Source organism: Miniopterus schreibersii, assembly GCF_964146895.1.
Source record: "Miniopterus schreibersii genome assembly, chromosome: 19".
NCBI classification, from domain to species: Eukaryota; Metazoa; Chordata; class Mammalia; order Chiroptera; family Miniopteridae; genus Miniopterus; species Miniopterus schreibersii.
Window position 1 is genome coordinate 19,669,583 of NC_138119.1, and position 23,966 is coordinate 19,693,548.

The window sequence follows — 23,966 nt, forward strand, 5'->3', positions numbered from 1 at the left end:
CTCGGAGGAGCCAGGCCCCGTGTCCCCTCGGCCGCGCCTCCGCGCGGCTGACCCCGCCGCCGACCCGGGCCCGGGCTCAGCGGGCAGCCCGGCTCCTCTGCCCGGTGGGCGGGACGCCGATCCTCAGCCACCGGGAGGGCACAGAGGGTGCCCGTATTTGGTAGGCCTCGGAGGGGCCGCCGGAGCCCGAAATAGCGGGGTGATGACAGCGGCCATTTCGAGACCTGACTTCACCGTCGCGCCCACGATCAGCCCGGAACCGAGCGCAGCCTGGGAGCCGCCTGTCGGGAGGGTGGCGCCAGCCCTCGGTTTCGGTTCCGGGCTCCGCCAGGCACCGGGTCACGTGGGGCTTCGGTTTCCGTGGCAACGCCAATCCCCGCGACCCCGTCGGGGCCTCGGAAGCGGGCGCGTCCCCGCGGGTGCGGACATGCCTCGCGCGCGGCGCCCGCTCTGCCTCTGGGTCCTGCTGCTGCTGCCGCCCCTGGCGGGCGCGCCGGAGCCCCACGACCCGGCGGGGCCAGGGGAGGCGGCCGAGGAGCCGGGCTCCGGGGGGGCCTGGTCGGCCTTCCAGGACCCGCGGGCGTGGGTGAGCGCGGCCGGCGCCCTCTCCAGGCGGTTCTGGGCGCGCTTCAGCTGCTTTGTGTGGCCCGAGACCTGCTCGCTGAACAAGGAGGCCCCCGCGGGGCTCCCGGGTAAGACCAGGGGTGAGATGGGCCACTGACCTCGGGACCACCCTGCAGGCACCTTAGCAGCTAGCTTTACTGTGCTGCCCTGCTGGGGGGGGGCAGGGCGCCCCTCCTGCCACCCCGTCCCTGGCGCAGCTGTCTTCAAGGATGGGCGGGCTGCGCTCTTCTCCCCGCTCCTTCCCGACTCCTCCAGACAGCCCACACCTTGATGGCCTCAGTCCCCGTTGGACGCAGCCCAAGTCCCTTGCCCTCTTCTGCTGCTTAAGGAGGTAGAGCCTGGGCTGGGAGTCCCGGCCTGAGTTCTGGTTCCCGCTCAGTCCCTGACAGATTGTGTGGCAGGGTTGGCATGCCACTGCCATGGGCCAGGTGATCTCGGAGGCTTCCTGCGCTCTCTGTCGGTAGTTCAAGATCCGGTGATAGTACTGTAATGGTAGTCCCGTTAGGGTGCTCTACAAATCTTTTAAATCAAAAGATTTCTAACTTCCAGAGCGATGGCTTTTGTTTTGTTTTTGCCAATGCTGGGTATATTCAAATTGACATTTGACAAAAGAATTTAGAGGCCTTTGGGTTTGGCTATGATCAGATTTGGAATCCAGAACAAGTAGAAAAGACGATAACCACCAGCTGCTGACTCTCCAAACTAGACTGCCAGCTCCTCGCAGGCGCAGGCGGGTCTGGGCTTGCGCTTAGGCACAGTGCTCACGGCATGTTTGTTGAGTAATCTGAGCCTTTGCTGGAGCAAAGCCATCTGCTGCCTTAAAGCTAGAGGTCCCCACTTCCCTGGCCAGGCGCAAGGCAGGCCCAGGGAAGAGCAGCGAGGAGTGGCTCTGGAAGGTGGGCAGAGGACTCGAAGAATTGGAAGAACCTCTTGGGCGTACAGAGCAGGGAGGCCGGGCTTCCTCTTGGCTCCAGGCCTTGTCTCTGTCTCACAGCTCCTCCTTTTCTAGGCTGGAGTCTTCCCCTGTTGGGCCAGCAGTACCTGGATATCCTGACCACCTGGTTCTGCACCTTCCAGGATTGCTGTGACCATGGGGACTGCAGGGTCTCCAACAACTTCACAGGTTGGAACTTGCATGCCCCTAAGGGGATAGTGATCTGTGGGAAGGGGAGGCAACTCAGGGCAAATGGCTAGGGTGCAAGGGACCTTTCTTCATCCTGCCCATGGCTGGTAGCATACCCTCCTGTCCCAACTGTGGCTCCCAGTAGCGCCTGTCTCCAAACCCTGCAGCCTCATGGCTGCAAGGAAGGCAGGCCTAGCACAGAACTTGGCACACACTAGCTGTCCTTAACAAGTTTGCTGAATTGAATTAAAATGAATAAAATGAGGGTGCTCCTATGAAATATGTAGGGAGTCCTGAAACTTCCAGGTGGGAACAACCTCATGAGCACAAGGGGGTAGGTTTCTCCTCCAGACAGAATCTACCAACCATTCTGGGGTTCTTCAGGACCTTCAGAAAGAGTGAATCCATTCTCTCCCTAAGTTCAATAGTGATTTCTCAAATTCTTCAGAAAAGAGCCCTTGGATCCCTTCCTGCTGCAGGTCTGCCCACTGCCTTGTTCTGAGGCCAAAGTGATACCACCTCAGCGATGTTCAGGGGTGCTCTCTTGGCTGTCGCTGAGCCTGGTGGCGACCCTGCCTGTGTGCGCACCTCATTGTGACCTCCTTTCCCACCCCTAGGCCTACAGTCGGACCTGAGTGTGCAACTGCATGGCCAGCACCTGGCCCAGGAGCTGGTCCTGACAACAGTGAGGAGCTACTTAGAGCTGCCCCGGCCAGACAAGGCTCTGGCTCTGTCGTTCCATGGCTGGTCTGGCACAGGCAAGAACTTCGTGGCACGGCTGCTGGCAGAGAACCTGTACCGGGACGGGCTGAGGAGCGACTGTGTCAAGGTGTTCATCACCCTGATCCACTTCCCTCACCCCAAGTATGTGGACCTGTACAAGGTGAGGCCGGCAGTGCTGGGCTGGAATGAGGTTTGGGCAGCCCCTCTGTGCTGGGGGTGGGGTCTGGGGGCCATTTTGACAGAACCTGTAACCCACAAAGACATCCACTCCACACAGGTGAGGCCTGGACATGTGGAGGAAAGACATGTTCCAAACACCACTCATCCCAAGCTCTGTCTCCTTACCAGCCAGACACTGAGCTTAAACAGAGAATCCATCTGTTAATTTTTCTGTTATAGAAATAGTGGAAATGTCATAGGAAACGTGGAACAGAGAAAGGCAAAAACTGTATCATCATCTCCCCACATGGCCACAGGCAGTTAGTATTTTGGTGGACTTCTTGCAAGCCTTTCCCTTTGCCATTTTACTTCATTGTCATTATATTGGACAAGGTGTATATCCTGTTTTTTTAAAGAGGCCTATCATATCATAAGTGATTTTCCCCAAATTGCTCAACAAGTGGAGGGACAAAAATGGTCTTTGCTGCTCTATTTTGGGTTTCTTCTGTTGAAATGTAGTATTTGAAGTAAGCTGGACAATGACCAAAACCTCACTGCAGCCGGACAGAGGTGACTGCGTCTGTGTCTGGCTTTCAGTTCCAATATTTGGAGTGCGATAACCTGGGAAGATTGGGTAAGCATTTGAGGACAGATTGCCTGAGTCATCTGGCAGTTTCAGTGTGGCCCGGAGGGCAGGGTAGGGCAAACTGTCCTAAGGCAGGCGGCTGGTCAGCCAGGCCTTTCCAGAAAGAACTAGCTGGCTTTGACTGTGCAAAGCTATGGATCTTAGTTCCCTGCCATGAAAAATGACACGTACGCACTCTCACACCTCACTTTTCTTGTCACACACGCACTCAGGTGATGGGACTGGAAGGCTAGAGGTGGTCAGTGAATGTGGGCTCTGCCAAAACACCCCACCCTGGGGCAGGGCTGGCCATTCTGGTGAACCCCACAAAGCAGCGTCTTTTCAACTGAGGGTTCTCTTGCCTGGATGGGGAACCCCAGTTCGAGTATGCTGGTCCCAGACAGTTCTGTCCCAGACAGGTCCTCCCCAGGAAGATTATGAGAACCACCGAGTTCTCAGCCCAGTGGGCACTCTGCTCCTGCAAGTTCAAGATGGGACTGTGGCCACCTCTGGGCACTTAAATTTGTCTCCACCAATGATCCCTATATTAGAGCTTAATTCCCAGTCCCTAGGAGGGTGAGTCAGCTGTTAGTTCTGGGACCTCTACCTGAAGAGGGAGCAGGGCCTGGGGCCTGTTCCCAAGGGCAGGCAGACCCTATCCCTTTCCCAAACTGTTTCCACCTGGTTGGCTTTCAAACCTCAGGGTGCAGGAGATTCACCTGGGAAGCTAGAGGCGGCTGCCCTAGCTCCACCCCAGAGGTTTGAATTTGGTAGTTTCAGGGTAGAACCCAGCCCCAGGCAATCTACTGCCGATGCCCTGGGGAAGCAGGCACCTCACCAGGGCCCTCCTGGCTGAACGCGCCTCCCGGGACTCCCCAGCAGCTCCCTGTGTTCTGTGCAGGAGCAGCTGACAGACCAGGTGAGGAAGATGCAGGAGCACTGCCACCAGACCCTGTTTATTTTTGATGAGGCTGAGAAGCTGCACCCAGTACTGCTGGATGCCCTCGGGCCACACCTGGAACGCCAGGCCCCGGAGAACCACAGGGCTGAGGCCGTAAGAACCATCTTTGTTTTTCTCAGGTAAGGTCTGAGGGAAAACAGGAGGGCTGAGCGAGGAAGAAGTCTGTTCGGGTGCTGTGCGCCCCGGGAGTGGGGGCTGCTCACCCGGTGTGTAAGCTGGCGGTAGAGGGCTTCCGCGCTCTCCTAGGCTGCAGGCCCTTTTCCACAGGGAACCCAACGCAACTGCAATAGAGAACATAGGAGCCTAGCTGCTTGGGGTGCCGCAGGGCGGGGAGCCTTAGGTGTCAGGCTCCTGCCCTAATTCTACCCCCGGAGCACTTCTGAGGGGTCCCATCTTCCCCTCAATGGCACAGCTGGATAACTACTCACTCCAAGGACCGGCCTGGGAAAGAGCAGCTGCCCCTCATCTAGCCACTCCCGTGGTTCTCAGGATGGTGGGGCGACCCTCAGTTGCAGGTAGCCTCCCCAGGGAGGGACTGCTCACACCCGGAGTCCCCCCTTAAAGGGCAGTACGGTTGTGGCTTTTGTTGTTGTTGTTGTCTTTTAATTGAGGTATAACTGACTTATGGCAGCATGTTAATTTCCGGTGTACAACATGACTGGCTGATTTGTATATACTGGCACACCTTGTTTTACTGCCTTCACTTTACTGCCCTTCACAGGTGTTGCATGTTTTACAAATTGAAGGCAAAACTCCACCAGCAAAAAGAGTGACTCAATTTATTGCTATACTGTCTTCATTATGGTGTCTGGGATGAAAACTGCAGTATCTCTGAGGTCTGCCTGTATTACGAAATGGTCACAATAAGTCTAGTTAACATCTATCGCCATTAGTAGTTATGAAATCTTTTTCTTGTGATAACTTTTAAGATCTCTTAGCAACTTTCAAATCTGCAATTCAGTATTAACTGTAGTCACCATGCTGTACATTACATCTCCAGGGCTTACTTTTTTATAGCTGGAAATTTGTACCCTTTGACCCTCTTTCACCCATTTCTTACCGCCCCCATCCCTCACCTCTAGCAACCACCAGCCTGGTCTCTGTGTTATCTATGAGCTTGGGTTTTGTTTTAGATTCAACATATAAGTGAAACTATATGCTGTTTGTCTTTTTCTGTCTTGTTTCATGCCCATCCATGTTATTGCAAATGGCAAGATTTTGTTTATGGCTGAATAATATTCCATTGGTGTATATACCACATTTTCTTCATTCATTCATTCGTGGGTGGGCATTAGGTTGTTTCTATATCTTGGCTATTGTAAATAATGCTGCAAGAAACATAGGAGTGTATATATCTTCACAAGTTAGTGTTTTTGTTTTTTTAGGATAAATATCCAGAAGTGAATTTGCTGGATGGAGTGGTAGTTCTATTTTTAATTTTTTGAGGACCCTCCATACTGTTTCCTACAATCACTGCACCAATTTACAATCCCACCAACAGTGCACAAGATTCCCCCCTTTTCGCCAGCATTTATCTCGTCTTTTTAATAATAGCCTAACAGGTGTGAGGTGATGTCTCATTGTGCATTTCCCGGATTAGTGATGTTGAGCATCTTTTCATGTACCAGTTGGCCATTGGTATGTCCTCTTTGGAAAAATATCTATTCAGATCCTCTGCCCATTTTTTTAATCTGGTCGTTTGGGGGGAGGTGGGGGTGCTACCCAGTTATAAGTTCCCTATTTTTTATATTAACCTCTTATCAGATGTAGGACTTGCAAGTATTTTCTCCCATTCAGTAGGTTGCCTTTTCCTTTTGTTGGTTTCCTTTGTTGTACAGAAGCTTTTTAGTTTGATGTAGTCCCATTTGTTGGTTTTTGGTGTCAGGTACAAAAATCATTGCCAAGACCGATATTAAGGCGCTTACCACCTGTTTTCTGCTAGGAGTTTGAGAGTTTCAGATCTTGTGTTCAAGTATTTAATCCATTTTGAGCCAGCAGTTTTTGTGTATGGTGTAAGATGGTGGTCTAGTTTCATATATTTGCATGTGACTACCCAGTTTCCCTGGCACTATTTATTGAAGAGATTGACTTTTCCCCATTGTTCATTGTTGGTTCCTTTGTCATACATTAACTGACCATATACATGTGGGTTTATTTCTGGGTTTTCTATTCTGTGTCATTGATCTAGGGTATCTGTTTTGATTACTATAGCTTTGTAATATAGTTCAAAATGGAAACTCACACACTGGGAGTCCCCTTTTAGAAGGGTATTAAGTTTTCAAATCAGCAAATTAGTTGAAAATCAAGTACAAACTACCTTGGAATCGTTTTAATATAGACCCAGTTGGAAGGTAGTTTCCCACTAAGTCCAGCATGGTGTGTTCTCCCCCCCGCCTTGAGTCTTTTTCTTCTCTGATCATGAGAGGAAGTCACTGGCTTAAAATTCAAGGGATAAAGTGCACCATGGCTCCCAATTTCCTGTTTTGTGTGTGTGCCCCAGACTCTGGAATGGCTATGCTGAAAGCAGACTTAGAAATCAACTTGTCCAATCCTCGTATTTTATGGAAGCTCCAACTGGGAATGTGTTGCTCAAGGTCTGTTCAAGTCTGGGTCCCTGCTGACTCAACTTGAATGTTTCACAAGCAACTTCTTGCTCTCAGAGTAGAAGACAAACTAGTTCCCTCTCCCTCCCCAGGCCAGAACCTGCTTGCTAGGGGATTTCCCCCAGCTTAGGGAGCACCCTGTGAAGATAGAGAATTAGGGGGTCTGGTTTTTCATCCAGGCTTGGTGTGAAGAATAAGCTGTGGAGAGCAGATCCTGTTTCACTGTGAACCCAAAGACAGAACCGGTTTAAACTGTTGAGATTTTGGTGCACTGATGCAAGTCCTTCCGGGTCTATAAGTAAGGCTTAGGGGACATTAATTACAGTGCAGTGTGCAGGGAGGCCGTCCCAAGGTGGTTTTAAGAGAAAAGCATGCATGAGAGATTTTCTAATGTGATTAGCTGTGTATTATTGACCACCTTCTGAGGCACACAGCTCTCCCTGTTGCGATGAATTAGGTGGAGGCTCCAAATTGCAAATAAGGCGTCACCTTGGTTCCCTAAGGCTTTTCCACCTCACCCCTGCCAGGTGGTGGGAGTCCAGGGGACCCTCTCAACTATTGCTGCAGACACAAGTCTTTCCCACTGAGTGGAAGGGAAGCCTGGTGACCAGCTCACTCAGGATTCTCTTTGTAGAAATCCTCTGACTTTGTGCAGAGCTTCTCCTTTCCTCTCACCACACCTGAGCCAGCCATGCCTCATGGCTGACTGTTCCTCTACATGGGCTTGTGCCAGGATTTCCTAATGCGACTCAGGCGACCCTGCTGTATTTCTAGACAAATGTTTGCCATTGTAGTATTTTGGAAAACGCTCATCCTCTCCAGCTCTGCCCTTTCCCCCAGTGACCCAGACTTTGTACACTATCTGAGGTCACCAGATGGATGGTAATGGTGGAGGCAGGGCTGGGAAAAGCTGCCCTGTGGGCCTATGCTGCCCCCCAGGATAGAGCCCTTGGGCAGGAGGACACCTGCGACAGGGATGCAAGGATGTGGCTCCAGTGGGAGCCTGGGTACCCACTGCCCAAGGGCCAGCAAGGCTGCCAGTGCTGTCCCAACCCTTTAAACCTTGAAGGTTTTCAGTTATTTAGTGGTGGGTAGGGAAAAACAATGTATTTGAACCTGTTAAAGAACAAAAATTCAATTGAATAAATTTGAAGAGCTAACTGGCTTTACTGAGTGATTCCTGAATCAGGCAGCATCCCACCTAGTAAATAGAGGTGCTCTGAGCAGCTGTACAATGTGGAAACCTTTTGTGAGCAGGACATGAAAGCATTGTTTCTGGCAAGGCTAGCTCCCTTTGGTGACAGAAGAAGGCCTGTGTGACAGATTACCTCATTGGTACCGACTAGAAAATTCCAGGCTGCGCTCCTGGAGAAGGCTGAAACTGCTGCTAGGTCAGGGATCAAGTCCAGGCTCGGTGCCATAATTTTCTCTCTAAGTTTCTGGGCTTGATTTCTAGAATGTGTGGTAGGGACTCCTGTGTTTGAAAGAAAAGCACAGCTAATTCAAACTTCTGCTGTGAACAAGTCACAGCAGTTTCACCCTGAAAAATTTCCTAAACCTGCTGTTTGAGGTAAGGTGGTGGTGGTTTGCAGGCCTGCCCTGCGTGGCGTCTGATGGCAGAAGGTGGGAGGGGAAGCGCAGTGTGGTGGGCTAGAGTGCCCAGCTTCATCTGGGCCAGACAAGTAGCACTGCCCACTTCCACCACGTGTAGAAAGCTCCGGGTGGCCACAGGCAGGACAGGACCTTGGAACTCCGACAGCAAGCAACTGTCCTCTTCTCACTGAAGCTGTAAAGTAGAGAGAGACATTAATGGCTGTTGTCAGGAAAAGGAGAGAAATGACTTGTACCCCAGGGCAGAGAAAACGCTTATAGAAATGTACGTATGCTGACTGACTGGAACCTAAGGAGGGTATCTTAAATTGTCTAGTCCCTGACTTTACAAATGAGGAAACTAAGACTCAGATTAAGGATCGAGTCAAGTTTTTATCTGTTCTTTTGGAGAGTCTAAAAGATCGGGTTGGGGTTTGTTACCAGAGTTCTGGAAAGGCCTTTGAGTGCCTTTACCTTTGGGGTCTCAGGGCTGGTGCGATTACATATTGTCCTATCCCAGAGCCAGGGGCGAGGGCTAGTCTCCAGAGGCGACTTCTATCCTTTCAGACCTCCCAGTCAGCAGGTGACCTGGAGGATGAGGAGGAGAACTGAGGTGCTGCAGGAAGGCACCTGTCTAAAGGCTGGGGGAGTGAACAGAGAGGGGGCCCAGGTTACCTCGTGGTGACATAACCCTCCTAACAGAGAGGAAGAAGAGAGATGTTGGCTGTGGGACAAAACGAGAGAAATTCAGAAGGGAAGTGGAGACGAAGGTGTGTAGAGAGGTCCACTCATTTAAGAAACATTTACTGAGCACCTGCTATGTACTGTGGTCACAAACAGGCTAAGCTCCGGCTCTCTAGAAACTTAGTGTCAGGTGGTTCCGGGTAGAAATGGGGAAGGCACTGGAGTCCACGCTCCTGGGGCTGAGTGAGTCCTACACATGCCCCCCTTGCCCGGGGTGGGGCAGTCTGTGGGCAGGTCTTACCTCAGCTGATGCAAGTATGGCCACTTACGTGTGCAGAGATGACCTTCCTGGCAGGCCTTGGGGGGAGTGGGGCAGCAGCTTCCGTACATGCAGGTGTCAGGGTAAGTCTGGCTGAACTTGAGCAAGGGGATAGGGACTCCCTTTGTTGCTGCCAGGCTCTCCAGCTGGGGAAGGAGGCACTGGATCACTTAGCTAGACAGTTGGCAGTCCTGGCTTATGTGCTAGGCAGGAAGAGAACCACTCAGCTTCTCTGTGTCCCAGAGCCTTTGAGGACGTACTCAAAGGCTAAATGACTTGGGTTAATGTACGTGAGACCTTCAGAGAGCCAGTCAGAGCTCCGTGAGGAGAGACAAAGGTCCTGGGTGCCCACTCCCTCCCTCTGCTGGGCCTGGGGAAAGGCAGATTGGTTTGTTTAGGAGCTGGCAGAAGGCCCGAGTCAAGGAGTCAGTGCTGCCAGCTCCAGGTCTCCCCTCCTCCTTCCCAGTCCCTGTTGGTGGTACTAAGATTTCTTCTCGCCGTCATCTCTCTAACCCAGTCCTCTTTCCTGTACTTTAGACCCAAAATTCTAGTTGCCTAATGATGTCACAGGCACATGTAAATCCAAGTTTTCATCTCCACCCTTCTATGTTCCACTTCTGTTAAGGGGTGGGGCAGCTCCAGGCAAACGTGTTTTCGATGACCTCCTTTCTCACACTCAGCCCTCAGTTTAGGAGGCACAACTCACAGGGCCCTGTAACTAATTTTTTTTTAATCCTCACCTGAGGATATGTTTTTATTAATTTGAGAGAAACATTGATCGGTTGCCTCCCATACACACCCCAACAGGGGTTCAAACTCGCAACCTTTTGGTTAGGCGACGACGTTCCAACAATTGACCCACCAGCCGGGGCCTGAACTCAAGTCCTCTCCTGCGCCTTTGCCCTCCCTAAATGGTGCACTGTTACTAAAAGCGCCCTGACTAGCTTTTCGCAGCCATCCCATGCGTCTCCAAAATTCAGCCTCTGTGACCCTAGCGTGATATTCTTAGGAAGTAAAACTGATCGGGTCACTTCCCTACACTTCCAAGTCTGAAATCTGTTCTCCACAGCCCATAAGATAAAATCCAGGCACCGGCAAAGGCCTCCTCGTGCCAGCTGCGGCCTACCTTTCATGGCTACCCTCCCGCCCAACGCCCACAAGCCCTCTGCTCCTCTGCCTGGACGTGCCCTTCCCTGCTTCCTCCTCCCTCTGAAGTTTTCCCCACATTAGCACTTGCCGAACTGTCCTGGCATCACACAGACATGGGCCTCCCTGAAGCCTCAGTGTTTGTCAAAAGGGAGCAAGGCAAAGCGGATGGGTGACAAAGCAGGGCAATGTTGTTTCTGTACAGACCTTGGCGTTGTGACAAGATCTCCTAGGGGAGAGAAGGCCCCAGACCTCAGCTTCCATTCTTCCAGTCACCAGTGCAGTGGCCTCAGTGTCAAGTTAATCCATTTGAAATCTAAATATAAAAATGAAATCTCTTAACAAGCTTGTCTCTTTCAGTAACCTTGGAGGCAATGTCATCAATGAGGTGGTCCTGGGTCTGCTTAAGGCTGGATGGTCCCGGGAAGATATCACAATGGAACACTTAGCGCCCCGCCTCCAGGCTGAGATTGTAGCATCCACAGGTAACTCCCAGCCACACGGAAAATAAACCTGAGGGTTAGAATGTGTGCTTTTGAGATGGAGCGGATACTTAGGACACAACCCTATAATCATCTCATCGTCAACTGCAGGGAGGTGCAAGAAAAGTGAACTCCTTTTCTGAAAATGCTTTAAGAGCAGTGGACTGTGAAGTGGCCCCTGGGGCTAGGCCTCCAGTCAGGGTGGCTTTACCTTCTGCCATCTAATCAAATCGTCTGCCTGGCAGCCATGCCCCACTTTCCCACTTCACCTGTGCACACACCCAGCGTCAGCCACGGAGCTCTGAGAGCAGACAGTTCTTAATACTTCATACAGCCCTCCTGGAGTTGCCATGAGAGCAAACCTTGGGGTTTGCCCAGGCCTTAGGCTCGGGACACCTGAAACTCCAATTGGGCTCAGTCCCAGTTCAGACTCCCATGTAACTTTGGTCTTAATTTCAGACAGTGGCTTTGGCCACAGCCGCCTTGTGAAGGAAAACCTGATAGACTTCTTTGTGCCCTTCCTGCCACTGGAGTACCGGCACGTTAGGCTGTGTGCACGCGATGCATTCCTGAGCCAGGACCTCCTGTACACAGAAGCAGCGCTGGACGAAATCGCCAAGATGATGGTGTATGTCCCCAAGGAGGAACAACTCTTTGCTTCTCAAGGATGCAAATCTGTTTCCCAGAGAATTAACTATTTCCTGCCTTGAGAGCAAGATGAAAACTTCCTAAAGCTGCCTGCCTCTAACAGGACCCTGGGGTCAGCAGACGTCCAGCACTCACTAATACACAAGTGGTGTGTAAGAGGAGGGCCTTAAATTAGAAGCCAGAGCCAATTCCTAAAATCACTTGGTGCCTTCAAGAGCCACATTCCAAAATGTGAGCCAGGTGGCTGGAGAAAGCCACGTGGGAGAGAAACATCCCATAGGCTGCTTAGCATCTCAGCCCTTGCCTGCACATGCTTGGACTTGGGGGCTGCAGGATTCTAGGTGGCAGACAGGGTGGGGTGGAGTGGCTTTCAAGTTGTTACTCCCTGAGGGAAGCTGAGCAGCTTATATCTGTGAGCAGAGCAGGGAAGAGCCTCAGGTGGGGGGGGGGGGGGGTCAGTGTAGGCTAACATTTGTTCTGCAGATTTTAAAATAAATGTTTAAAGGTAGGGGCCTTAACATCACTATGCCATATGTAAATATTAAAAATTTGTAATTTTCTAAAACCTTCAGCCTACTTTCTTAATGGGACCTAGTAATCCTGTTCACTCAGCAAAATTCCAAATGCCAGGTAATGCTGATGGGGACTGGGGGCATGCGGGCGAATGTTGGCACTCACCAAGCTGACAGGTGATGTCTGGTCTGCCGGTTTACTTCAGTTTGCTTTGCTGAGCTGGGTTATTTCAACCTTGCTGAAAAGGCTCCCTTCATGTTGCTTTTATGTATGAAAACGTCACTCTCATGCTCCCAGCTTTGAAAAGAAAAGCCATTTTTGAGGAATGGCAATGTGTACATTGTGCCCTAGACACTCAGGAGGTACTCACGTGTTTCTTCCCCTCTCACTTCTGAATCACATACAGGTCACTGTATTTGTCATCACCCTCTGATTTAAAGCCCTCTCCACCCTTCTCACCATTAGCCCTGGAGAAGTGGCACACTTTTGTCTCTCCCCCATGTGATACTTTATAGTACTTACTCAACTAACTGCCTCATGGCTAAGGAGCACCTAGTCCGAGCCACAGCAGATCCCAATAAATAAGGCAAATAAATGGATTAAAGGAACTTAGTTTCAAACCACTCATGGGACAAAAGTAAACTTGGCCTAACTGCACAGTAAAATGGAGGCTGGTGTTTTCACTGTCTCAGGCTAGAACATCTCGGGAGGAATGTACAGTCCACCCGATCCTCCTACATACCCAGCTCTAAACTGTAATGTACATTTCAAGAAGTACATTCCATAGCTTTAGGTCTGAGTCACATCCCTTCAGCACTGGCCAGCCATGTTTGATGTCACAAGTGTAGGTCTAAACCTCTTACAGCCCAGGAACCAACACAAACAGCGGAACACAGTGGTTCCAAACACTTCTCTGGGGACCGACTGCCCCGGGCTCAAGTGCCATGACTCAGCTACATATCACTGTACGATGACAGGAATGCTATTAACCTCAGCCTAACCTTGGTTTCCACTTTTGTAAAAGTGAGCACAACTATATTTACCTCTTAGGGTTGCTGTGAGGATTAAACCGGTTAATGCTGATCAAGTGTCAGGTAACAGAACAACAAAAACTTAGTAAAACTGCTGTCAATTTTGACACCATACTCCAAGCCAAGGCTGGGCCTTCCCCTCCATCCTAGTTTTTGGAACCCTGGTTAGGTAACTTACCAGGTGCCATGCCCTGTGCTAATAAGCAAGCACTTTACAGCATCATCTCATGTAATCTTGAACACACTGACTTAGGTACCAATTTCATCACTGTTTAATAAATGAGAAAACTGGGCTCTGGGAGGTGAAATATCTTAGGCAAAGGCACAAAGCTCTAGTCAGGAGTGGGGGTTTGACCCAGGCAGTCCGACTCCAGCTCCTGTGCTTTAATGACTTGTTTCTAAAACAATTTCTAGATTTCCTCTGCAAAAATAAAACAATAGACATCCTCAGCAAATGCCACAGCCCAGGTGTGGAAAATGTCACAGCAATACAAAGGGGGAGAAGAGCACAACGGAGTGTCTTCTCTAAAGACTAAAACAATACTCCCCTGAACTAAACCAACACGAGTAGGAGAAAAGGACCTCGGAGTCAGAGGAGGTTTGTTTATAAGCTGATGTTTAACAGCCACTCTTAACTGGACCTCACGGGACACCACCTGAGTACATCCTACTCATACCTAATGAAAACATTACTTCTAAAAGCAATGACTCATTGTTAAAAAATATGAAGACCAAGTCAAATAAGAACAAAATGTTCCCTGTTTCTATACTTACTCTTTTCATGCTACTTTGGCTCAAAACATTTTTAGAACTTATTTGCAGTTGTCCTCAAAATGGACTTTGACGGAATTAAGTCTCATTTCACAGTCACCTTACACTGGATGGACTGACAGACATACACACACAAAATTACCCACCTGATGTACCAGCTGGGCTCCAGACGATGCCTTTGGCCATTTCCAAAAATGGAATCCATCAAAGGAGGAGTATTCAGCCCAACAGAGGACGTACTACAGAATGCACCAGAGGAATGACTGCTAAAACCAGCTTCTTTACCTTACAGACATCTATTCCATAGAGAAACATATTCTGCTTAGGTTCCCTGTCAGTTAAAATGATGGGAGAAACACCCCAATCAAAAAGCCTACTTTGCCAATAAAATATTGCAACCTTTATTTAAAATAAAACGCATGTTGGCAAGCCTTGTGAGACAACAGGCAGACAGCATTCCCCTTTCAAGGGCCTCATTTATTTACATCAAGTTTAACACTGTTAGCAGTTCACAGTCAGACAACAGGGTGAGAGAATTAAATTAGAAAACAAAACACCTGAAAATATATTACAATAACAATTAAGAACAAACACCTGACAACACTGGCAGTGTGACCCATGACGGATGTGTTCTCAGTTAAATCCCATGTTGTCTCACTGTGTCCCCTTAGCAACGCACAGTGCCAGGCCCTCCAGACCTCACCCTCTGCGCACCCACCACACATACACCTGTAGAGCATGACCTTTGGTATAAACATTAAACAAGTTTTGAATAATCTGAAGCATATGTTTTAGGACAAAATTCTGTCAACCACCACAAAATATTCAAACTTATTTTTGCCAAGTGAACATAAAACCGAGTTCCTCCATTGATAGTCATAGAATCAAACTGCAGAGAAAGAAGTGTGGCGTCTACCTGGGAGACAGGTTTGAGCATGGACTAACAGCTCAGGCAGCCTGTTCTTGGCAAACACACCAAGCAGGGCACAGCTTCTATTCACCACAGAGGCTGATCTGATTGACAGCTTTCCCTTACCCCCTCCTTTCTTGGAGAGCACAACAGTGTACGCACACAATGTGGACACGTCCCCTTTATACAGACCCAGGATGTGAGGGTTTTCAAACATACACCCTAAATAACTGAGTACCACACTGTCTTTCTAGCTTCCAAATACTAACCTCTCTGAAGGACAATCAGCCTAATCAAGGTGACTTCTCCAGATCTCAGAAAATTTCTCTCATAAGGGAGTTCCAAAAACAGTGGCGATCGTGAAAAATAGCTCAGAAGGCAGGCTTATCCAGCCCTCACCTACCAGAAACATCTCTGCCTCTGGGCACTCTTGCCACTCAGAACACATGCTAAGGTACTTCTGAATTGCACAGAACAGTGGCTGGGATTCAACACTGATGACCCTAAAGCAACACCGCATCCTGCGATATCTTCTGAATCAAGAATACATTAATTTGGCATACCTGTGTAATTGTTATAATTGCTTAAGTATCCTTATATATGAATATTTTATTAACCAGAAGTCCCATTCTCCAACTAAAGTTTATGGTGCTTAAACACATGATTTAAAACTATCTTAAGGCTCAGAAGCAAATCTAAACAAGCTCCAACCATACAAACTGTATTTCCTTTCTTTAAGTCTGCTAGCATTTGACAGTTTGTTTCCATGTCTGAAAAAATTAACTAGAATGCTCCAAGATCTCAAGCCCTGTGTGTACAGCTCAGAAGTTTGGAGTGACATGTAGGACCCAGAAACTTGCAGTTTCCAGTACAATCATGAAAAAAGAACGAACACAGAAGGTGGTACAAGGTGTGGTCTGAGGACAGTGTTGGGCCTAGCCTTTCAACTTACAGAAGGCATCTTTTCCCTTAGAGGGTCCGCAGGTCTAGGTCTGAAGATCCGCTCACACACCGTGTGACCGTAGGCTGAGTTGACAGGGCCTTGCCACTGTGTTCAGGTTATTCAGCAATGAGGTTAAAGGATACTTTTTCTAGGAGAGGTAAACAATTTCAAACTTATACACAGGAGCAAAGAAATGAGTGAGGAAGGAAGGAAGGGAAGGAAGGAAGGGCCCAGTGAGCGCATCCTCACCCCACTCACCAACCAGGATGGAGAGAGTGCAAGGGTCTGCCAGGTCAGTGCCCCAAGTGGGGAGACTCTCACTGACCAGGGCTGAGCCCCTGCTACCCATCACATCCATTTCTACCAGTTCTAGTTCAACAACCTGCAACATCAACCTGGCTGACAAGTCTTTTCCTGTGTAAAACACATGAAACCTGTCCTTGAAGGCACAATCCTCTAGGAGTGATCTTCACCACTCCCAAGTCAGCCTAAAAGCAAGAAGAGCTGCCCGCCCCCCGCCCCACCCCCCTTGCCGGGGAGAAGCATGGGATCTTCCTACCTTGATCATCATAGGATGAAGCCTTCCATTTCCTGTCCTTTGGATCTAGGACACTGAGTCATATCATCTTGCACACACGTTATCTCAAGACAGAACATATACCTCAGGTGGGTGGCATGAAAAGCAGCAGAACCAGAGCAGAAACTCATCTTTTTGGACGTTGCAGTAAACTCCACAAAAGACAGGCTGGAGCGAAGACCGTCACTGAGGTGGATGCTCTGGAGCAGGGTGCAGCCCACTGCACAGCCCTGAGAGCCACCCTCACCTCCCCAGTAACAGGAGGAGAGGGGGGCCCACAGTAACAGAGCAGGAGAGCAGGTAACGGTAACTTACTCCAGGTACTACTGGCCTGAGAAAGCAAGCCTTTAAGATTTTTTTAAAGTCTGGGAATTGGAAAACTGAAACTCTATCCCAAAGATATAAATATCCTGTTAACAGTGGGATACATTTTAGAACCAGCCCAAGGTCTTCCTCTGACTATGCTGTGGCTAGCAGCCACTTCCTTGGGTTTTCAGGTGCCCTTGGGGCTGCTTTCCTCTTTTTCTCTTGCTCCCACAGATCTCAAACTGAATCAGGCGTTTACGTAAGAACTGAGCTACTGGCTTGACAGAAGCTAAGGCAGAGAGATAGACAGCTGGAGTCTATTAATAAATACATTAGAAGAAACTTACGTCTAGAGACCCACCTACATAAAGAGGACTGGTCATAAATGCTTAGGGCAGAGAGATGGGCCCCCAACTAATGCAAGCAAGATGATGAAACCCAAAAGTCATCAAAAATACAACTGTAGACAACCCCATCAGCCCAATGTGAACTCCCGTGGGAGCAGAGCCTGATTGTAGTGATGACATCAGTAGCAAACATGGGAGGGAATAGATGTCAGAATACAGTGCAGCTGTCACTCAAAGTGGCCAACAATGCAGTTTACTCTTGGGCGTTTTATAATCTAACAGGTGAGTTATGTTCAGCCACTCTCTTAGAAAAAAATAAAACATGGATGATGAATGTCAAGCTCATTTATAACTGATAGGAAATCCTAAAAGAAATTTCCAAAACACTCTGGTTCTATAGCCATCCCATCTCCTCTCACCCCCATGGCCCTTGCCCCACAAAAACAACAACAAAGCAAAACCAAACAAAAAACCCCCATGCAGGACATAGGTTAAAAAAGACACTGTCAACATCAACAGGTAATGCGTCTGCTCCCGCCACATTTAGGATGCTAAATGACTGAACGTGTAGTGGACAAATGTTCAAAACTAACAGGGCCTCACTCTTCTTGAGTGAAGGTCCCTGAAAGAGCTTCTCTGTTGTGGAGTGAGTGCCCATTGCTACTTTTTAACGACAATGAAACCAGAAAGTTGGTCCCTAGTTTTCTGAAGTTATTCAGCACTGACCTACAATTTTAGTAAAACACTATACCTGCACATAGTCATTTAGCAGTTTTATAATGTCACAAATTACAGAGGTGACTGTTTATATGTCTGCATTTTCAGGTCCCCCACAGGTAAAAGCCTGTAAGTCAATCAGCATCTAACCAACTGCTTTAACTTTTAAATAGACATTAATAATACAACCTTATAGTTATATTACATTTGATACTTTTTTTCTCAAAGTGCTTTCACATACATTATTTCAGTCATTAAAATGGCACAGAACAATAACTTTTGTGTTGCTTTTTTTTTTTTTTTTTTAGGAAAAAGGAATGTAGGACTAGATTTTTTAAAACTTAAGTTGGTGTTTCGTTATTACAAAGTGCAGATTGCTGTGCTGCTGAGATCCGTCCAAAGAATGACTCCATACAGTTTTTTAAATTACCTCTATTGAACGCCTGCTTTGCTAGTGTTGCCATTACTTAACATTCAAGCCCCTGAAGGTCAGAGAGTGCCAGGAGCGTGTGCTTCAGAAAGTGTGCAGCGCTGTGCAGACTGATTGTCTATCTGAGCCACTTTCTCTGCAGTGTCTCACAGGGCAGCAGGAATGGCAGAGGGACCCCACCACCAGAAAGTCAAGAGATCGAAACTCTAGCCTTGGCTCTGCCACTAACTCTCTGAGATCATGGGCAAGTAACTTAACTATCCTCTCTTCCAATTTCTGAAGCTGTAAAGAAAGTAGGGTGTTGACAGTGTTCAGACAGTGCTGACACCCAGCACGGGTGTCAAAAACACCTGGAGGGATTCTTGTAAAACACGCTGGCTGAGATCTCACCTCACTGGGAATTCTGATCAATGCATCAGGGTTTTGTTTTGTTTTGTTTAACCGCAGGGGATTTTGTTCCATATCCATGACTAAGATTCACTGGGCTAACTTTATCAATAATAGTAGTAGTAGTAAACATTTATGAAGTGCTCATTCTGTGCCAAGCACTGAAGCTAAGTATCTTACATAAATTATCATTTAATCCTATGACAACCCCGAGGTAGTTACTATTATTCCCCCCGTTTTCCAATGAGGAAACTAAGGCTCAGGAAGATTAAATGACTTGCCTTCTAGACTGACTTGAGTCTGATCTCTTAATCACTATACTGTATTCTCAACTAAAAAGCTCCATGACTTAAGTTAAATAAATATGGCTATGCCTTAGCAGAGTCAGCATGTTTTATTAACTGGGCACTATTTTATTAGCCAACTTTCAATTGAATTGTAAGAAATTCTAATTTAAACCCCAAAATGCAGCTGGGCAAGGGGCTCCACTGTAAAGACCTCAATGTACAGGGTTCATCTGGAAAAACACTGAAAGAACTTAGGGCCAATTTTTTTTTAAGGCTATCTCTCTGAAAATTACAATGGAAGTCTGTAGGAAAATATACACATTTTAATTTTACACAAAGCCTTTTAAGAAAATACTTCATGTAAAACACAATTAAGATGTATTCTACACAAAATACTGCATTTTAAGGTACGAAATCTAAACCGTAATTGTATTATCTGTACATGAAAGGATTCAAGTTGTGGTAGCCCAAAGGTATGCATATATATATCCACTTTAGAAAGTTTTCAACATTTTGTAGAAGTCTTTTTTTCCCTGCTCTCTGCTTTGCTTTTAAACCAGTTAGAATTAAAGTAAATTTTTAGTTTCCAAAAGCAGTTTTCTCTGCTTTGAATTCAAACTTTTAAATTTATATAAGGTTATTTTTTAAATCTGATCCTTTTCAAGTAGAAAAAGGGAAAACCTAAATTATACATTTATAAGTTGACAGTGCCTCTTTAACCTTAACCCTGAGCTCTCAACTCCTGAAGTTCCACAGTTCAAGCATGGTGTGGATAGGGGTGCTGCAAAAGTCAATGCTACTATTGACAATGTCAAGAAAATTCAATTCATTAACTTACTGAGCACCTACTGTAGGCAAGACAGAGCCAGGTGCCACCCCTGAGTAAGACACAGCCCCCACCCTCAAGACTATTCTTCGGTGAGAAAATCGGGGAGCTTAAATACACTCAGTAGTGTTCCTCCAAGGCTTATTTTCAGAGCTCTCAAGGAAAGATCCCTTGCTTAGAAAAAAAAAAAAAGTCCCCTGAAAAACAATTATAATCCCTCAACTTGCAACAATGACAGGGATAAACTTAAAAAGCAGCATAAAATATTCTAAAGTTTTAGCTTTCCCTGCCCCACCCTTAAAAGGCTAATTGCTAAAACGATTTCAAGTTTATGGAAGTGTATAATGGAGGGGAGTGGCTAAGGAGACAGGAGCAGGACCGTTGGTTTTTAAATCCACATACAAGGGACTCTAGCTCCTCTTCCAACCGCTACAAGGAGACTACGCACATCACTAGCTGCCTGTGCTGCATCGTCAGGAAACAGAGAGACCATCAGCCCCAGCAAGGAATGTCCAGTACTGTCCCCAGCCCTTCAAATTCTTCTCTTGGCCTGAGCCTCCTTTCAAGGAGTCACCATAAGAATCAAGGTCTCCTTTCTTTCTGATGAAAACTAAATTTCCTCCTTGGTCAAAGATGCCAAACTGTCAAAACAGGTTTTCCCTTTTAGTATTCTAGCCCAATTAATATAATCTCAACAGCTCTAAACTTCATGATTTTCTACTGAGCATAGAAGAGACTAAAAAAATTCAATGTAACAACACTGCACTAGAGGGCTTTGTAGGGAGGCTCTCAGAGGAAGAATTATACCCTTACTTGTAAAACACCCATGAGAACACATATTATTACCTTCATTTAACAAATTTAAAGATGGGGCTGTGGCTTGACAGTGGATCGATGAGAGAGGCAGGAAGAAAATTCACTGCTCATCAATGCTGAATTCCTATCTTCCTAAGTTAATATTCCTTTGGAAGGAAAAAATAATGTATGTATTTATGTTTTTGTATTGTGTTCTCCTTGGGGGAGGGGGTCATAAAATTTTAAAAACAGAGTAAAGTAGTAGTTCAGATTAGACATGATATTGAGAATATTAATATCTAACCAATTAGATTCAGCTCCCTGCAATCCTAATTAGCTTCCATAATTATGAGTAGGAAAGGAAAAGGTCTATTTTTCAAAGGCAAAATATATTTGAGGATTAAGTCATTAGGTTTCCAGGATCTAACTGGCATTCCCTGGAAATGATGTGCTCCTTCAACTATACATTCTTAAAATATGATATTAAAATAAATATCAAAGAATATTCCCAATGTGATCTTTACAAACAAGCACAACAATAGGGGTGGGGGTGGTATGTAAAAGAGAATAATTTGGGGTGAGTCATTTGAAATCCAGAGAGAGAGTGAGTGTGTGTGTGTGCTTCTCTCTACTTTCTACCCAGACTGGGTCTAAGGTGATAAGGGAAAGGTACAGAGAAACAGCCATTAGGACCAAACCAGCTTCTCCTGTCACAGACCTCTGGGCCTGGCTGTTCGGTCCCAAGAGCCCCTTTCTTGGGTATTTTAGTTGATAAAGAAATATACAGCTGCCGAAGTCCTTGACTAGTATGTCAGTATGCAGGGGCACTGTATCAGAAAAGGTTTCCCTGTTAAGAACCTGTCCATGACCACTAATTTCAAAATCAATGTTGGTTAATGCCTGAATGTTGCCAGGAATAAAGGAAGACAGTCTGCCCAGCAGGGGGCAGAGATGAACCACTAGAGACCCCTATAATCCTGGTCCATTAGGAAGTAACATACTAGACTGGGAGAACTGACTTCTGATCAAAACGAGATTTTAGGAGGTTTCCATTTCCCTGACTATACTTCCTAGCATTCTTTACTTCCGGCAGCAATTAACATACCAATGGAAAACAGGGCAGGAGCAACAGATAGGGCCACCTTTCCCAGTTCTGTAATTCCAGCAATTTGATTTGCAGTTCTTACTGCAGCAGTGACCTTGTGGAAGCAAGGCTGCTTCCAACGGCCTTGAACAATACTTCACTTAGTACCTTTCCAGCTTTCCTTTCTTCTGTCCCACCAAATCTGATGGGTGAGGTGGAACATAATCACCATTAGTACCGACTGGAGCCCTAAGTCAGTTCCCTTCTGTGCATTAAAGATGTGCTGCAGCCAGTCCCACCCACCCCGCACCATTCCAGGTAAGAATGGCTAGATTTGGTTCTTCACGGCACCTCACACACACCGTCCCTGATATTCCAGTGCAGCTTCCAATCCTGTCCACCACCGCCCGGCCCCATCCAATTTCCCTCTCCTATAAGTTTTGCTTTTTGTTATTTTTGAGATGAACCTGTAAACGTGAGATCTCAGAGAGCTGAGGTACTTCACATAAACACACTCAAGTATCAGTCTTTCATTTTTTGAAAACAAGAACACAGGAAAACAAGTCCCTTCCCCTCTCCCCTCAGAAACGGGTGCCTCTTCCCAGTAGGTTAACAGTGGCTACCTCTGCACCACATCGCTGATTTCCTGTACACACGACAATAAGTTATTAAGGACAGGGTTTGCCCCGGGCACACCAGCAGCGGCTGAGGACACCTGCAGCTCCTGTAGGCTGAGTTCCAGTTTGCTCACGGCCTCTCGGAAGGCAAACTTGTTGCGAGTTTGAAGGATGCAGTCCACGTAGCCTGAGCAGTAGTCGAGCAGCTGGTGTCCAGTGTCCACCAGCTGGCTGTTGGGCACCGGTTCCGAGATTGCACTGGACAGTAGGTCAGCACATTCCAGCAGGGCCTCTTTGCTGACTCTGTCTGCGGAGATTTTCTCCGCCGCCTGTCTGGTTTTCCTCAGGGCCACTTTAGTACCTGCCGCGCCGTTGGCCATTTTGGCTGGCGAGATGCAAGATGTGGGCAGAGGCACTTGAGGTGGAGGCACCGCAGGCCTCCCAGCTTTCCCACTGGTGGGCACTGCCCCTGGAGCTGCCTTTTTCCCTCCTTCCTGTGTTTCTGATGCGGGCTGGCCGGCAGCAGGGGCCGTTGGCTCTTCCGTGGGGTCTGAGCACAGGGACGGATGCTGCAGTAGTCTCATCACTGGTGGTGGGGGTGGGGCACACTTTGGTTTTACCCGTCGGGGTCGGTCTTTGTCTCCAGAGGATGTGACCTGATGCTCAGATAGAAGCTTGAATTTGTTCCCCTGAGAGTCTGTGCCAATGAGCTGCACGTCGGCTGGAGTGTGCTTCAGAGTGGGGGAGATGAGGACGGGCACTTTGTGGTTGTGAGTGGTTGGGAGGACGGCCGCAGCCTTTCCTGGAGAAGACCAGCCTGTCTGCTCGCCATCCTCTGGGACTCCAGCCATACCAAGTCGTGCCCCACCATTCCTCTCCTTGCTCTTTGGGGCAGCTGCCACTCCAGCTGCCCCCACCCCTGGACAGTCTTTCTCTGTAATGGCTGGATCCCCAGAGGGGGTTCTGAGAGGAAGAGCTGTGGCTCCTCTGGGCAAAAGTTTGGCTTTTGGTCTCTCCCTGGTTGAAGCAGCACCTTCCTCTGATTTTTTGGGAAGTGGGTCACTGGCCCTATCCACATTCTCTTCTGGCTGAGAAGAGGTGGACACTGTCCTTTCCAGCTGGATTTTGGCCCTCTGGCAGTTCCTGGGAAGGGTCATTGCCATCCTATCCTGCTCTGGAAGCCCTGAGGACATGGAAGATGTAGAGTTTGACCTTGGAAAAGGCTTGGAAGTGTCATCACTGGCTGTGGGTTTACCCGCTCGTAAGCCCAGTGTCTTTTTGATTAAGCGTGGTGTAAAGAAGCCTGTGATGCCAGACCACCCACCCCCCGCAGTGCCACTGCCCCCACCCCCGCCACCGTCGTCATTACAGAGGTTCCTCTGTGCAAAGCTCCCCCCATAGCACTTGGGGGGCACCAGATTCGCCTCTTGCTGGGCAGGAGTGAAAGAGAACCCATCAGCATGCTGTAGAGAAGCAACAGATGAGAAGTTACCCGTGAGTTCATATTTCTTGTGGGGCTGATTCTCCATTTCTCGGAAGGAGCTGCTACGTTTGGGGGGTGTAGGAGCATTTCTTTTTTTCATGAAGGAGCTGAAGAAGCCTCCCTTCCTATCCCTGGTGAAGCACGTCTCTTTGGCATCTTCCAAGAGGCTGCTGGGTGACTTGTCTCTTTGTTTTCGAGGCAGTGCTGGGGACCCACTGGGGGCCTGTGCACTTCTAATGAACCCTGATGAGAAAG

General features: G+C 48.1%; 2 protein-coding genes across 8 annotated transcripts in view; one reads left to right on the forward strand and one right to left on the reverse strand.

Annotated features, from left to right (window-relative positions):
- Positions 1-117: 117 nt before the first annotated feature.
- TOR3A (torsin family 3 member A) lies at positions 118-12,248 on the forward strand. The gene is made up of 6 exons (XM_081121732.1): positions 118-692; positions 1,634-1,747; positions 2,365-2,630; positions 4,156-4,334; positions 10,918-11,042; positions 11,499-12,248. The coding sequence occupies exons 1-6, from the start codon at positions 203-205 to the stop codon at positions 11,747-11,749; spliced, it is 1,425 nt and encodes a 474-aa protein (XP_080977858.1). The 5' UTR covers positions 118-202; the 3' UTR covers positions 11,750-12,248.
- A 2,807-nt stretch (positions 12,249-15,055) lies between these two features.
- Positions 15,056-23,966, reverse strand: part of ABL2 (ABL proto-oncogene 2, non-receptor tyrosine kinase) — a 102,193-nt gene continuing 93,282 nt past the window's right edge. For 4 of the 7 annotated variants that reach the window (XM_081122165.1, XM_081122160.1, XM_081122159.1 and 1 more), the window contains one exon: positions 15,056-23,954. In XM_081122165.1, coding sequence (XP_080978291.1) covers positions 22,231-23,954 — 1,724 coding nt within the window. In that variant the 3' untranslated portion in view covers positions 15,056-22,230. The remainder of the gene's footprint in view (positions 23,955-23,966) is intronic. The other 3 variants (XM_081122163.1, XM_081122161.1, XM_081122162.1) reach the window with 1 other exon arrangement.

Excerpts from the sequence above, each read along its gene's own strand:
- TOR3A (XM_081121732.1), top strand. The coding sequence starts at position 203 with ATGACAGCGGCCATTTCGAGACCTGACTTCACCGTCGCGCCCACGATC. Across the intron at positions 1,748-2,364 it reads GGTCTCCAACAACTTCACAG|GCCTACAGTCGGACCTGAGT; the intron begins GTTGGAACTTGC and ends TCCCACCCCTAG. Across the intron at positions 4,335-10,917 it reads ACCATCTTTGTTTTTCTCAG|TAACCTTGGAGGCAATGTCA; the intron begins GTAAGGTCTGAG and ends TGTCTCTTTCAG.